This window comes from Sminthopsis crassicaudata, chromosome 5, assembly GCF_048593235.1.
Source record: "Sminthopsis crassicaudata isolate SCR6 chromosome 5, ASM4859323v1, whole genome shotgun sequence".
NCBI classification, from domain to species: domain Eukaryota; kingdom Metazoa; phylum Chordata; class Mammalia; order Dasyuromorphia; family Dasyuridae; genus Sminthopsis; species Sminthopsis crassicaudata.
Window position 1 is genome coordinate 239,400,867 of NC_133621.1, and position 14,734 is coordinate 239,415,600.

The following is a 14,734-nucleotide window of genomic DNA, read 5'->3' on the forward strand; positions in this document are numbered from 1 at the left end:
AGCTAATAATTAATGTGCAACAAGAAAATGGGATTTACACACATATATTGTATCTAGGTTATATTGTGACATATGTAAAATGTATGGGATTGCCTGTCATCAAGGGGAGGGAGTAGAGGAAGGGGGGGGGGATAATTTGGAAAAATGAACACAAGGGATAATATTATGTAAAAAAAATTACTCATGCATATATACTGAGGGAAAAAAAATTCTAAATAAAATTAAAAAAAAAATCTACCTTTTGCCAAAGAGAATGGCTATTGTGAATTCTTCACATGAGAAAGAGCTATCAATCTGTCAATCCTTTCCATGGTCTGGAAAGGATTAGTAGTGCTTCTAAAGCACATCACCTGGTGCCACATCATTTGCTATACCAGTCACATCACCCTCCACTATAAAAGTTCCTTTGTATGAAATAATTTATCTCATTATACTTTTCCTTTCCCCTTTCTCTTTCTCACTATTTAATTTTGTTTTGTTTTGTGGTTTTCTGGATATCGTCTTGTTATAATCAGTTAACACCCATTGCCTTTGTCTAGGTAATTATCCCTTCCATATCAAGAGGGTTAGGGCTATAGTGCTCCCTGCAATCTGGAAAATCCACATAAAATTTTTTGCCCTCCTTCTGTACCAGAAAATTCTGAATTTTTACTTTTTCTTTTTTGGGATACCTTATTGTAAAGTTTGGGTTAAATATTTGGTCACAAACTTCCTTTGTATGTCATCTGTGGTTTCCTCAAAACTCCCCCCAAATTCCCATTTACTTTCTTATGTTGACCCACAATGTATCAAAACTGCAGTGGAGAAAATCACAACTATACTTTTTCTAAATTCTTAAAAATAATAAGTTCTGTAACTCTTAAGAATTACACATATCATATTCTCTTATAGGAATATAAACCTTATTATTTAACCTTATTGAATCCCTTCTGATTTCTCTTACCTGTTTACCTTTTTATGTTTCTTGAGTCTTATATTTGAAAATCAGATTTGCTCTGGTCTTTTCATCAGGAATGCGTAAGAAGAAATCCTCTTTCATTAAATATTCATCTTCCCACTGTTTGCAAATGGAAATTATTATATGTTGTTAAGTGTAATCTTCATGATCATCAACCTTTATTAGGTCCATGGTTAGATAATTGAGATTTAGAAATGTTATTATTATAGATAACATGACTAGTAAATGAGTTAAGAGCAGAACCTTGATCTTTTAATCCCCATTTTAGTGTTTTTTCTGCTTTCTCATTCCATGATTTTTCATGTTACTTACATTGCTTTAAAAATAATTTAATTTATGAATAAAATGAAGATTGCTTTTAACTGCATTAGGGTTGTAGATAAAATGTTTTTCACTCTTAGTTCTTTAAGAACAACTGATCCACAGAACTTGCTTTGGGATGACAATATTTGTAAATTCTTATTATGTCTTCTTTTTTCCACAGCTTTGTATGCCTAAAGGACTCTCCTTCAGAACACAAATGGATAATAAAGATCCTCAATTCCACTCATTTATAATTACCAGAGAAGATGGTTCCCGCACCTATGGTTTTGTTCTTACTTTTTATGAAGAAGTTACCAGTAAGCAGATCTGCACAGCAATGCATACACTCTACCAAATGCATAATGCAGAACATTACAATAATATCTATACCTCATCCTCTTGCAGCATGGATTCCCTCATAAGCAATATTGATGAGGGAGATGCAACTTCACTTGCTAAGCTCCAGCGGTACAATTCTTATGACATCAGCAGAGATACACTGTTTGTTTCAAAAAGTATATGTCTGATCACTCCACTACCATTCATGCAAGCTTGCAAAAAATTTCTCCTTCAGCTTTATAAAGCAGTTAGCTCCCAGCAGCCCCCACCGTTACCTCTTGAGAGCTATATTCATAACATTCTTTATGAGGTTCCCCTTCCACCTCCAGGGAGGTCATTAAAATTTTATGGTGTTTATGAACCTGTCATTTGCCAGAGACCTGGACCCAATGAGCTCCCACTTTCAGATTATCCTCTTTGGGAAATCTTTGAACTTCTAGGACTGGAGAATCTTGTTCAAGTTTTCACATGTGTTCTTCTAGAAATGCAGATTCTTTTATATTCACAAGGTAAGTCTTTATTTATTTTTACTTATTTTACATCAAAATAATTTCTTGATATGCCCTGACTCCAATATTAGCCTCTCTCACAAAGAAAAATTATTAAATAAAACTGACTACCACAGTGATTGGATCTGAAAATATTTTACAACAAAACTGCATACAAACATTTACCCTCTCTCTGCCAAGAAGAAAATATGCTTCATCATATCCCCTGGAATTAAAATTAATGATTACAATTAGTAATCAGCTACTTTTTAGAACTGTCTTCATCAATATTAGTCTAATGATTTGTGTATATGATCCTAATCTACTATTACCCTGCATCAGTTCATATAAAATTTCTCATATTTCTCTTTTTCTTATTTGAATATTTTTAGCATAATTATATTCCTTTATTACATCCATATACCATATTTTGTCCATTTTCCTAAAGATGAGCTTATTTTTTTGTTTGTTTGTTAACATTTGGTAACTTTTTCTATGTAATTCTAAATTGTTTTCCAAAGCACCTGAATCATTTTCATCTCCTATTAAGATACATTAGTGTACAAGACAACTGAATTAAGCACAAAAATGTATACTTGTTCCAGAGAACAAATAATGAAACAAATCTCTTCATGATGAAGTGAAGATAGGGGGATACTACATTGCCTAATGTCATACTATGTCTTTGAGTTTTACTTAACTGTATTTTGTTGTTACAAGGGAAGATTTGGTGGTTTGGGGCAGAGAGCAGAATGCTGAGTAAATGTAGTAGCAGAAGATATTTTGGAAAATGAATGGTGTAAAAAATAAAAAGCATCAGCTTTTGTTTTTGTTTTTTAAACTCATTCTGAAGCATTAATTTTTTTCTTCTGCTATAATCTCTTAATTTGATGGGTATGATATAAAATCTTAAAGATCATTTAATTCACATTTCTTTTGCTAATAATTCTATGATAATTGATAACTTCAAATTTATCGGCTTTTCATATTACACTTTTATATAATCTACAAATGTGTTTGCTTTTATATTCAAATGAAACAAAATACTGTGCAGCCTTATAAAAAGTTTTAAAATACCCAAATGTCTCTAGCATTTTATAGAATATTTGTCTATTTTTACATGGTAGAGGCAACTTGTTATTAAAAAAATGAAAGCCAAGTTTTGGCAGTTTGCCTTATTTCTCTTTATAAGGTGAGATTAACTTTGGAGAGATAAGTATTCAGAGAAAAAAATTTCCTAGCCATACATGGTACCTGAGTGAACAGGTAACCATTTCTTTCATAATATAAGTTTTACTGCTTCATACATACACATTTCAAAATGCTTTTGGCATGAGGTCTATATTGCAGAGAGTTTAATGAAACTGTTGGCTATATAGCTTCCTAAGCAAAAGACTTTGCCTGTCTTTCTAATAGATTTAAAATATTAAAGATTTAAAATACATTTATATATATATATATATATATATATATATATATATATACATGTATATAAATTTATTTTCAATATTCTTTTTTTTTAAATTTCACATCCTATATTCTCTGCCTCCCTCCAATTTCTCCTCAAACAATACCATATCATTTATAAATGTGAAATCATGAAAAATATGTTAGTCATCTTGCCAAAAAAAAAAAAAAAAGGCAAAAAAAAAAAACCAAAGAAAGAGATAAAATTACAATTCAGTTGCACTCAGATTTCATCAATTCTCTCCAGAGGTGGATGGAATTTTTTATCATGAGGCAGACCTTTAGAACTATCTTAGATCATTGTATTGATTAGAGTAGCTAAGACTTTCATAGTTGTGATCTTCTGGTTCTGTCCACTTCATTTTGTAACAGTTCATAGCAGTTTTCCCAGGTATTTCTGAAACTATCCTGCTCATCTTATGGCACAGTAATCCACAGCCATTCTACAAGTTATGATCTTAATTCTTTGCTACCACAAAAAGCTCCTATAAATATTTTTGTACAGTTTGGACCATTTCCTTTTTCTTTTTTTGGATTGCTTTTGGAAGATTTAATTAGAGGAAGGAAAGAAGAAGAATACAAGTGAAATAGTTGTTACAGTCTTACATCTCAAAGTAATAACCCTGTTAATTATGGCCTCCCATAACTTAGTATTCCAAATAAAGAGTTTGTTTCTCTAATAAGATTATCAAAGAACATAGATATTTGATGTTGTCCCAGAAGTAGCATTTCTAAATATTGGGCATTTATGTAAAGAGAATTATGAATATCGGCTTCTTTACCTTGCTGGATTCAAGAAAAAATTAAAAAACTCAAAGTCATGTAAAAATGTTAATATTAATACCCATAATGGCAGATTTTTTTGAACAATGTTTTGTGCTTTATACATATTTTGTTATTTGCAATGTGGGTATTGGTATGAAGCCTATTTTTACCATTTTGCTTTTCTTCTTTTTAAAAAAATTATGTCAGTAGAATGAGTCAAGTAGAATATGTTTAATAATGACCCAACTTTTTTTGTATTGATAATGATTTTGGTTAGGAACAGACTTGCTAAGTAATAGTACTTACTTTCTTAAATTTATTATTTAAAAAAATTTTTTTTTTTTTTTTTACTATTTTAAAATTTTTTACTATTTAAAAAAATTTCTAAAGGAAAATTATGACATTCCCTGATGATAAATTGTTATACCTAAATTTCTTATGGGAGAAAGTTGTTAATAATGACTAAAATTTTCCTTTGTCCTTTTTCATATAGAAATACATACTATTATCCACAGCATTTCAATTCCTGTCTTATGGTATATTTCTTCACACATTTTTTTTTTCTGAGATAGTCACAATTCCTTTAACTGTTGTGAAAAACATGTCTCAAGTGATTATTTTTGGTATTTTCCTCTAGGCTTTTTCTAAGTGATACATATTTTCTTTCATTTAAAAAGGGAAAAGCTCGCGATTACATGTTTTTAGATAGGTTCTGGTCTATTGCAAAGTCTAGTTCTTACTGCCATAAGTATGGCAGAGATACTATCATTATGATACTGAAATTGGTGGGATAGTTTTCACAAAGGGCAGCTAACTACTATTCTCCTCTAAATTCTAAGGGGTAAAAGTTTCTAGTACTTTTGCACATGAGCCCCCTTCTGGCATTTTTAATCATCCAGAACTTGGATAATTTTTAGAAAATAAATTTACTGAAAAGGTACCTGAAAAAAAGATAATTTGCTGAAAAGGTAATTATTCCCATCATTTGCTTCCTTTACTCTTATTCACATGCTGCTGAACAAAGCTGTAGGAAATTGTAATATTGTACTTAACTGGCTACAGTACAAATTTGTTATGCAATTTCAAATATGTCTTCACTTCAGCAGCACAACCTTTTTGTACTTCATAACAAATTTACTATCCCACTCTTCACGGGGCTGTTTGAAATATTCTTGTTTCTTCAGCTTTGTCTACAGCACTGCTCCCATTTGAATCCATCTTTCACTTAGCTGCCCAAGTGATTTTCTTAAAAATGCAGGAATGACTGTCATCCTATTACTAAATAAACTCTAGTGGCTCCCTTTTATACACAGGATCAAATATGAAATTCTATACTTGGCATTTAAATAACTCTTCACAATTTGATCTTTTCCTATTTTTCTAGTCCAGTGGCACTTTATTCTTCTCTATATATTCTGTGAGCTAAGTATTCTGGCTGCTTTGTTACTATTTGCGTAGACCTCTTTCTTCAGCCTCTGAGGTTTTCAGTGGGTTGTCTTCCATTCCTCAAGCAATGAGCATAGACCCTTTCTGTTGAAAGAAAAAACAAAACAAAACAAACAAACAAACAAACAAAAAACTGCTAGCCCTAATATAAAACTAAACAAAAAATCCCTACCAGAAAAATTCACAAAGGAAATTTCTATGGACATTGTATATTTTGGATAATAATAGCGTTACAAAGAATGATATTAATAATACATACATAATCTCATATTTTAAAAATAGAGGTTCATATATAAAAGGGGTTGTTTATTTTAAACTAGTTAGTGGTATTTTGAATGTGTGAATAATGATCTCTATGCTTTTTGAAATCAAGGAGAATTAAACTGAAATTGTTTAGCTCATTATATAATTATAAGAATCATTTTATAAGTACAAACATTCTCCCTGAATGTGTATTACTTGTTTTTACTCCATGTATGTATTTTTCTCTCTTTTTGAAGATTATCAGCGCCTAATGACGGTAGCAGAAGGGATCACCACACTTTTATTCCCATTTCAATGGCAACATGTGTATGTACCTATTCTTCCTGCCTCCCTCCTTCATTTTCTTGATGCTCCTGTACCTTATCTGATGGGACTTCAGTCAAAAGAAGGAACTGATCGCTCTAAATTAGAACTTCCACAGGAGGTAAATTTTATTGTGATTTATGATACTTTTCTTTTGCTTGATAGTTTATGTAAGGTTTTTAAAAAATGCTTTTGCATGGGTATTTTTTTTCCTTTATGTTCTTACTTAAAAAAATTTTCTGATATTATTATGAAGAACTTTTATTGAAGAATATATCTATGAATATAAAGGAGTACCTTCTCTGCAACTTAGAGTTGCTTAGACCAGTAACTTGCCTTAGTTATATGACTAATGTGTTTTAGAGAAGAGACTTGAGCCCACATGGAGATTAGTTTGTTCTCCACTTTGACAAGCTCTCTCCCTTTTCCTCTCTCTTTTGTTGAGTGATTCAACCAACTTCAGCTTATAGTTTTAGTATTAGAGACTAGACATTGTCCACTAATGGATGCTCCATGTGTGTGCTCAGTCACTTTTTAGTCACGTCCAATTCTTTACTCCATTTGGAGTTTTCTTTGCAAAAATACAGGAGTGCTTTGCCATTTCCTTTTCGAGCTCATTTTAAAGATGAGGAAAATGAGGCAAAATGACTTACTCAAGGTCACACAGCTAGTCTGAGGCTAAATTTTAACTCAGTGAGATTAGTCTTCCTGACTCCAATCCTGCTGTTCTATCACTGTGCCAATTTGCTGCCCTACTAATGGATGCTACCACATTGTAATCATCTCCATAAGCACTTTATTACATATAATACAGAACTGATTCAAGTCAATGATAAATAAATTTTAAGAAACAGTGAAAATGGAGCTCAGATAAGATATATATGCTCTTTATGTTGTCTGGTTTAAAGTAGTTTTAATCTCTTCTCTACCCAACCTTCCCAACTCCATTTTAAAAGTTATTTTCAAATTTTATAACAATTTCTAAAACATTAAAATTGATTAATTTTTTTACCTCTGGAACATGAAAAGAATATCCTTTATCACTTTGTAGCTGATGAAATAACAAATACTTTAACATTTTTTATTTTAAGGCCTAGACACAATATTTCTATCACTTGGTCTATAAATATAAGTGAGATAAAATTCCAATAGCTGGCTGTAGTGTGATCTTAGGGTTATTAATGGAAACTCTTTGAGAGTTTTAGTTAAATTAAATAAAAGGCTTGAGAGCAGAGATTTTCATTTTTGTCTTTGTAATCTCAGCCTAGAATAGTTTTTGCATATAGTCTGGACTTCATAAATAAATTATTTTTAGTTTATTGGTTCTTGATATTTATTATTTGGCCCCTCAAGAGGTTTCAAAAGAGGGAAGGAAAAATGATATCTGCTTTTCTTAATAACATGTAAAATTAAAATGAGAAGCATAAAATAATTGAACCTTATATTATTACTAAACTTATTTAGTACCATTTTCAAGGAATTTCTTCACATATAGCACAAGTAAGTTTTAATATACAAAGCCATTGTCCACTTGCAAATGCAGTCATCCATTGCTTATTTTTGGCTCAGTGAATATTTCCCTATTAATAGGACATACTTTGGTCATGGAAAATAGCTTGGTATAAGCCACATTTAAGCTCTCTCACTTTTCTCTGAAGTTTCTTTTCTCATATCTTTTTTCTCTCTTCTTCCTATAAACTAATCTAACTTATTATATTTTTAGTTGAGAGAATCTACCTATTCCTAAATCTGACTTATTATATTTTTTTAGTTGAAAAAATCTGCCCATTCTTTTATCCTGGAAAATAAATGGATTAGCCAAATCCACTGAAATTCCTTATTGATTTTTTTTTTTTACTTTTTTTATCCAGTTTTTATTTTAGAAAATGATTTTCTTAGAAGATATAATTTACTTCACTTCTTATTTGCTTAGCACAGCCAATGAATTTGTAGGCATTGATTTTCCATGATGGGCTAGAGATTGATTTTTGAGATTTTGAGACATATATGTTTATGTGGGAATTGTAAAGGCCAGAGAGAGAGACACACACACAGAGACAGAGACAGAAAGAAAGAGAGAACATAGTGGAATTTTGTGTGTGAAGTCTTTCAGTATTCGCCTTTTCAAATCCTATGTATTTTTCTGACTCTAACATACACTTGACAAACACACACATATTCACAATCCCTATTTAAATGTCCCTTTCTATAGTTTTAGGCTTTTCTAATTCTTTATTCAAGAATTCAACATCAGCTTTTTCATTTTTTTCAGATTTAAAAAGCTCATTGAATACAAAAATACTATGCCCTGGGATAAATTACATGAGTTTCTTTTATCAACTATATTAGTTGCTTCAATGAGTAAACTACAGCTCAATAACATTGTTTTGGAAGCAGAAGCTGATACTTTATCACTCTTCTAAGGTATGAAAAATAAGCTTCTTAAGAGTGATGAAGTGAAAAGCTCAATTTATTATGCTGTTGCAAAAGCAGAAGTCTTTGAATAAGTACATACTTAACAAAAGCAAGCATTAAGTCCCTATTCCCTACCACAAAGTCCCTTCCCTATTTTACCATTTGCTGGGACCACAGAATGTACATCTTCCATTATACTGAGTACACATTTACCCTTAGATATGTTCCCTCTCCTACCACATACATTGTATGACCATTAAAATGAGGCTTTGCTCCTCCAGAGGAGAAATTAATATTTATGAACTTCCTGGCCATGAACTCTCCAAGAAAAGTTTAACCTTCACCCAGTTAACTATCTTCTAACTTGAGCAGGATAGAACCAGTTACATCCCATTTTTCTGGTCTTTCTGCTAACTACTAATCTGAATTTATGAAGACAAACTCTTCCATTATATCTATCATGGGCATCATCTAGTATCCATGTTCATATACATATTTTCTATACATTTCTATTTTCTATTTTGACTGAAACCTCAGAAGTAAAATATCTGCTTTTGCTTAATTCCAAATCAAAATATACTCTTATTATTGATTTTATATTCATTTAACTTAAAATGATAATTGGGTATTTTTTAAAGATTAAATAATATCTTCTTAGGTGGCATCTTTCTCTTTCCCCATTTCTTATTCATTTGCTATTTTTTCCCCATACCTCCTGTCTTTAAAATCAAGAGGTATTTTGATTTTTTTTTTTTCTGGCCAACATATTTATTTTATAGTATGAACAATTTTATCTTTTATTAAAGTTTTTATTTTCAAAACATATGCACAGATAATTTTTCAACATTGGCCCTTGCATAGCCTTGTGTTCCAAATTTTCCTCTTCTTCTCCTCACCCCCTCCCTGGATGGCAAGCAATCCAATATATGTTATATATGTTAAATCCAATATATGTAAACATATTTATGTAATTATCTTGCTGCACAAGAAAAATCAAATAAAAAAGGAAAGAAAATTAATAAGAAAACAAGATGCAAGTGAAAAACAGCAAAAAGAGTGAGAATGTTATGTTGTGATCGCTGTATACAATGATTTCCTGGTGATGCTCATTTCACTTAGCATCAGTTCATGTAAGTCTTCCCAGGCTTCTCTAAAATCATCCTGCTAATCCCTTCACCACTTCTTCCTCATTTCCACGTTCCCCTTGTGTATCCCACTTATTTTTTTACATACATTATTATTATTTTTTTTTTTTTACAATTTACTTAGTTTCCCTTGATAATGTTTTGAAAGATTTTATCTAGATACATAGTTTGATCATGTCTTTCAGGTAGTCCACTAATTTTAAAATTATTTCTCTTGGTTCTATTTTCTAGATCATTTGTTTTTCCATTGAGGTATTTCACCTTTTCTTCCATTTTTTCACTTTTTTAGTTTTGCTTTTTGCTTCTTGATTTCTCTCTTTTTTAAAAAATTTATTTAGAATTTTTTTTCATATGCATGAGTAATTTTTTTTTATAATATTATCCCTTGTATTCATTTTTCCAAATTATTCCCCCCCCTCCCTCCATTCCCTCCCCCCGATGACAGGCAATCCCATACATTTTACATGTGTTACAATAAATCCTAGATACAATATATGTGTGTAAATACCATTTTCTTGTTGCACATTAAGTATTAGATTCTGAAGGTATAAGTAACCTGGGTAGATAGACAGTAGTGCTAACAGTTTACATTCACTTCCCAGTGTTCCTTCTCTGGGTGTAGTTATTTATGTCCATTATTGATCAACTGGAAGTGAATTGGATCTTCTTTATGTTGAAGATATCCACTTCCATCAGAATACATCTTCATACAACATTGAAGTGTACAGCGATCTTCTGGTTCTATTCATTTCACTCAGCATCAGTTGTTGATTTCTCTTAAAGTCACTATCATCCATTTACTCAAATCTAATTTTTAAAGAATCCTTTTCTTCAGTAGGTTTTTGTCTTTTCCTCATTGGCTTGCCTACTCTGTTTTTTCAGATGTTATTTTCCTCAGTATTTTTTTGTATTTCTTTTACCAAGCTGTTGACTTTTTCATTATTTTCTTTCATTACTCTCATTTCTCTTCCCTATTTTTTTCTTCTACCTCTCTTATTTGATTTTCAAACCCTTTTTGAGTTTTTCCATGTCCTGAGACTCATTCATATTTTTCTTGAAGGATTTAGATGTTTGTTATCTTCTGAAGAATATTTTGATCTTCCTTGTCACCGTAGTAACTTTCTATGGTCTTATTTTTTTTTCTCCTATTTATTGTTCATTTTCCCAGCTTGTTATTTGACTTTTAATTGTTTGTTAAAGTAGGACTCTGCTTACAGAGTGGAAGGTTCATTGTCCCAAGCTTTAGGGATTTTGTGTAGCTGTTTTCAGAGATACTTCTAGGGTTTTTATTTCTTCTAGGGTAGTATGATCTAAGGAGAAGGGTGTTTATTACTCTTGTGGTCTGTGTTGTAGAATGTGAGGAATCACTCTTTTCTGCCCTGGAACTGTGTGGAGGGTCCTTGCTCCACTATGGCTACAAGCTCTGGTGTACTAGTGTTTCTTCTCACCATGGGACTGTCACCCAGAACTGTGACTGGGATCTATCTATGTATGATCAAAACAACAGGGTCCTGGCTCAGTGCTGGGAGAGACCCCTTCTCCTGACTTAAGTTATTCCATCCATACATATTTTTCCTATAAATTCTCTTTTGAGGTAGAAGTTCTCTTCTAAAGATGATCCCTGGTCTTCCCATTTCCTATAGTAAGTTTCTATGGTTGGTTCTTTCTTCTTTGTAGATTCATTTTTAAAAAAAAAATAAAAGGTATTTGTGTAAGTTTCTCTAGTCCTGGAGTGGGGCAATGGTGCTTCCAGCTTTACTTCAAGTGCCTACAGCCAGCAGCATCCTTGCCCTACTGCCTTTGCACTCACTGAGTGTACTGGTAACTCTTGGCCACGGCCACATCTCTTAACATATCTGGGTTTTACATTTTAATCAGCTGAGATTTACTCAGTCTTCCCAGACTCAGATCCCTAACTCTGAATTCACACTGTCTATGAGATGAAAGTTTCTGTGGTTCCTGATGAAGCTACAATCAAACCCAGCAAGCCCCCAAGCTCCCCACTTAGTGTTTGTGCAGACCTAGCCCACAGGTATCTGTACTTCACATTGGCTAACCCCTAGCCTCTATCCTTTCTTCTGATCTTCTTGGGCTGTATTTGGAGGATCCCTGTTCTGCCCCAAATCTTTTTCGTTTTTCAGGAGTCTATATTCACCCTGAAGTACAAATTTGTCCTCTTAGGGGGGAAATCTGAAGAGCTTGAAATTTAGCAACCTACTCTGCCATCTTCCCAGAATTCTCTCAGATGCAGAGTTTATTGCATGGATAGTCCATTTCCAATTTTGGGGTTTAATCTAGACTAGATCTTTAAAGAAATGAAAGAAGTAGCCAGAAAGAGAAGTGGTGATTACCAAGAACCAACATGACTTTATCAAAAAGAGGACCCATCACATTAACCTTATTTCTTTTTTTTAACAACATTGTTAAAAGAATGAATCAGAAGAAAGCTATAGGCAGGGGTAACTAGATTTCTACTAAAACTTTTGATAGCATATCATACCATTCTTTTAGAGAAGACAGAATAGTATAATTAGATGCAAAATTAGATGGTCAGTGTCATAATAGTTAATCATTTATGTCACAATAATAGAAGGTCTTCAGTGGAACATGCAGGGATTGTGCTTGTTTAACATTTTTTTCAACTGCTTGAATAAAGGCATAGATGGTATACTTATCAAATTTATAAATGACTCAAAATTGAAAGGAACAGCTACCATATTGGATGACAGAGCCAGGATCCAACTGCATCTTAATGGCATAGTGCTTTGGGTTTAATCTAATAAAATAAAATTCATTAAAGGTAAATGGGAAAACCCTTATACTTAAGTACAAAACAATCAACTCTACAAATATAGGATGAGAAAAGCATGGTTAGGTAGAAATGCAAAAAGCTAGGGTATAAGGGATGGGGGTAAAAGTTAGTAAACTGCAAATTCAATATGAATCATGTGGCGGCATTTTAAAAAAGCTATTTTTTCATAGTCACATCTTTAGAAGCTAAATCCAGAGATAACATATAAGTGCCCAAAAGCTAGTAGTGAAATATAGTGTTGATTACCAAAGCACAAAGATTTCTGTACATGATAATGTCAGAACAAAATAATTCTCCTGGCAGCTTGCTTCTCACTGGGGCTCACTCAAACACTGCTTAGTATTTTGCCTGGGTTTATTTACCATCAACAACTTCCCCCCTCAAACAAGTGGGGCCTAAAATTTTGGGTATGAGGGTGATGATCTTATCTTCTAAAATGCTTCTTACTGGGAGTGGGTATAGAGCTGAGTCTGCCATACAGGGTCCCATTTGGAGGGTGGTGAGCTTGAAGAACCAGGAGCTGGTCAAAGCAATATCTAGTAGGTTCTGAAGCTCATCTATTGTGATCATCTATCATTTGAAGGTGAATTGATCAGAGCCCAGAAGAAACTGTGTGGAACAGTATCAACCACAAAAACAATCAGAGATTCTCAGAGTAAGAAAAAGTTAAAAGGGGCTTACTACGATCTCCAGAGAAAGGGCATCTTCCATCTCACAAGGTGTTTGTCAGCAAAGAAATGCAAAGCATAAACTGTAAAATACTAATTTAAATAGCCTTAACTGCAGAAGCACTTGAAGCCCCCAACCTCCCAGTTGACTGGTTGGAGAGGGCGTCTCCAGTTGGAGGAAATGCAATATTTATATATTATATGTGTGTGTGTGTGTGTGTGTGTGTGTGTGTGTGTGTGTGTGTGTGTATGTATGTATGTTTTGTGTATATATATATTTATATCTGCATGTAGATATATGTCCCTATGTAATGAGCCAAAATTGTACTAAGTACATGTAAACTAGAGAATCATTATCTTAATTCCACTGAGTTAAGACCTCAATCATACTGAACTAGAGAACTCACACGATAAACTAGATAACCTTTGTCTTATCAATTCCACTGAGTTAATACCTTGTAAGAATCCTTGTTTCAAGTACATTTCTCCAGAATTCTGGCCCATTACATCCCTATTTTAATGTATTCTGAATTTGATAAACAATACTTCCATTTATAAAAAACAGAAGATTATTTATGAAATCACAAATCAGATCATATTCTTAAATATATTTAACTTAGTTTGGAAGTTATCTTGTTTACATTTCCCTCTGAATTTTTCTGTTTGATGCATTAAAAAAAAATGCTTCAGTGACATTTTTTGCAGGGAGGGGCAGGAGCATTACTGACACTAACTTCTTCTCTGTAGTCATAGTTGGGAATATAATTGATTGAGTCCTTAAACCTTTCAAAGTTGTTTTTTCTTTACACTATTTTAATAGGTGGGTAGTAAATAATTATTGATTATGTTGAATACATGTTGAAGCAACTAGGTGGCTAGAGTTCTGAGCCTGGAGTCAGAGAGATCTAAGTTCAAATATGGCCTCAAACAATTACTAGACTCTGAGCAAATCACTTAAATTCCTTTTGCCTTAATTCACTGGAGAAGAAAATGGAAGACCATTACAATATCTTTGCCAAGAAAATGCCATGGACTGTATGATCCACAGTGTTATGAAGAAATGAACACAATGGAACAGCTGGACAACTACTTACTATATGCTAAGCATTGTACTAAACACTTGGGATGTAAACTCAAGCAAAAGAAAGATAATTCCTGCCATCAGGGAGTTTAAATTCTAAAGTAAAACATAAAAAACCCTAAAAATCGGGTGGTAAGGTTGGCCAGGAGAGATATGGTGAAGGATAGACAGTTTGGATTCCTTCACAAAATGGAGGCCCTGAAAGGAAATCACAGATAGGAGAAGGGATGAAAAAGGAGGAATATTTGAGGGATAGTGTGGAGAGGATGGGAGTCACAGG

General features: G+C 32.7%; 1 protein-coding gene across 1 annotated transcript in view; it reads left to right on the forward strand.

Moving 5' to 3' along the window:
* DENND5B (DENN domain containing 5B) overlaps positions 1-14,734 on the forward strand; it is a 242,205-nt gene that overhangs the window by 100,220 nt on the left and 127,251 nt on the right. The window contains 2 exon segments of the mRNA XM_074270625.1: positions 1,443-2,109; positions 6,267-6,454. Of these exon segments, the coding sequence (XP_074126726.1) occupies positions 1,443-2,109; positions 6,267-6,454 (855 nt within the window).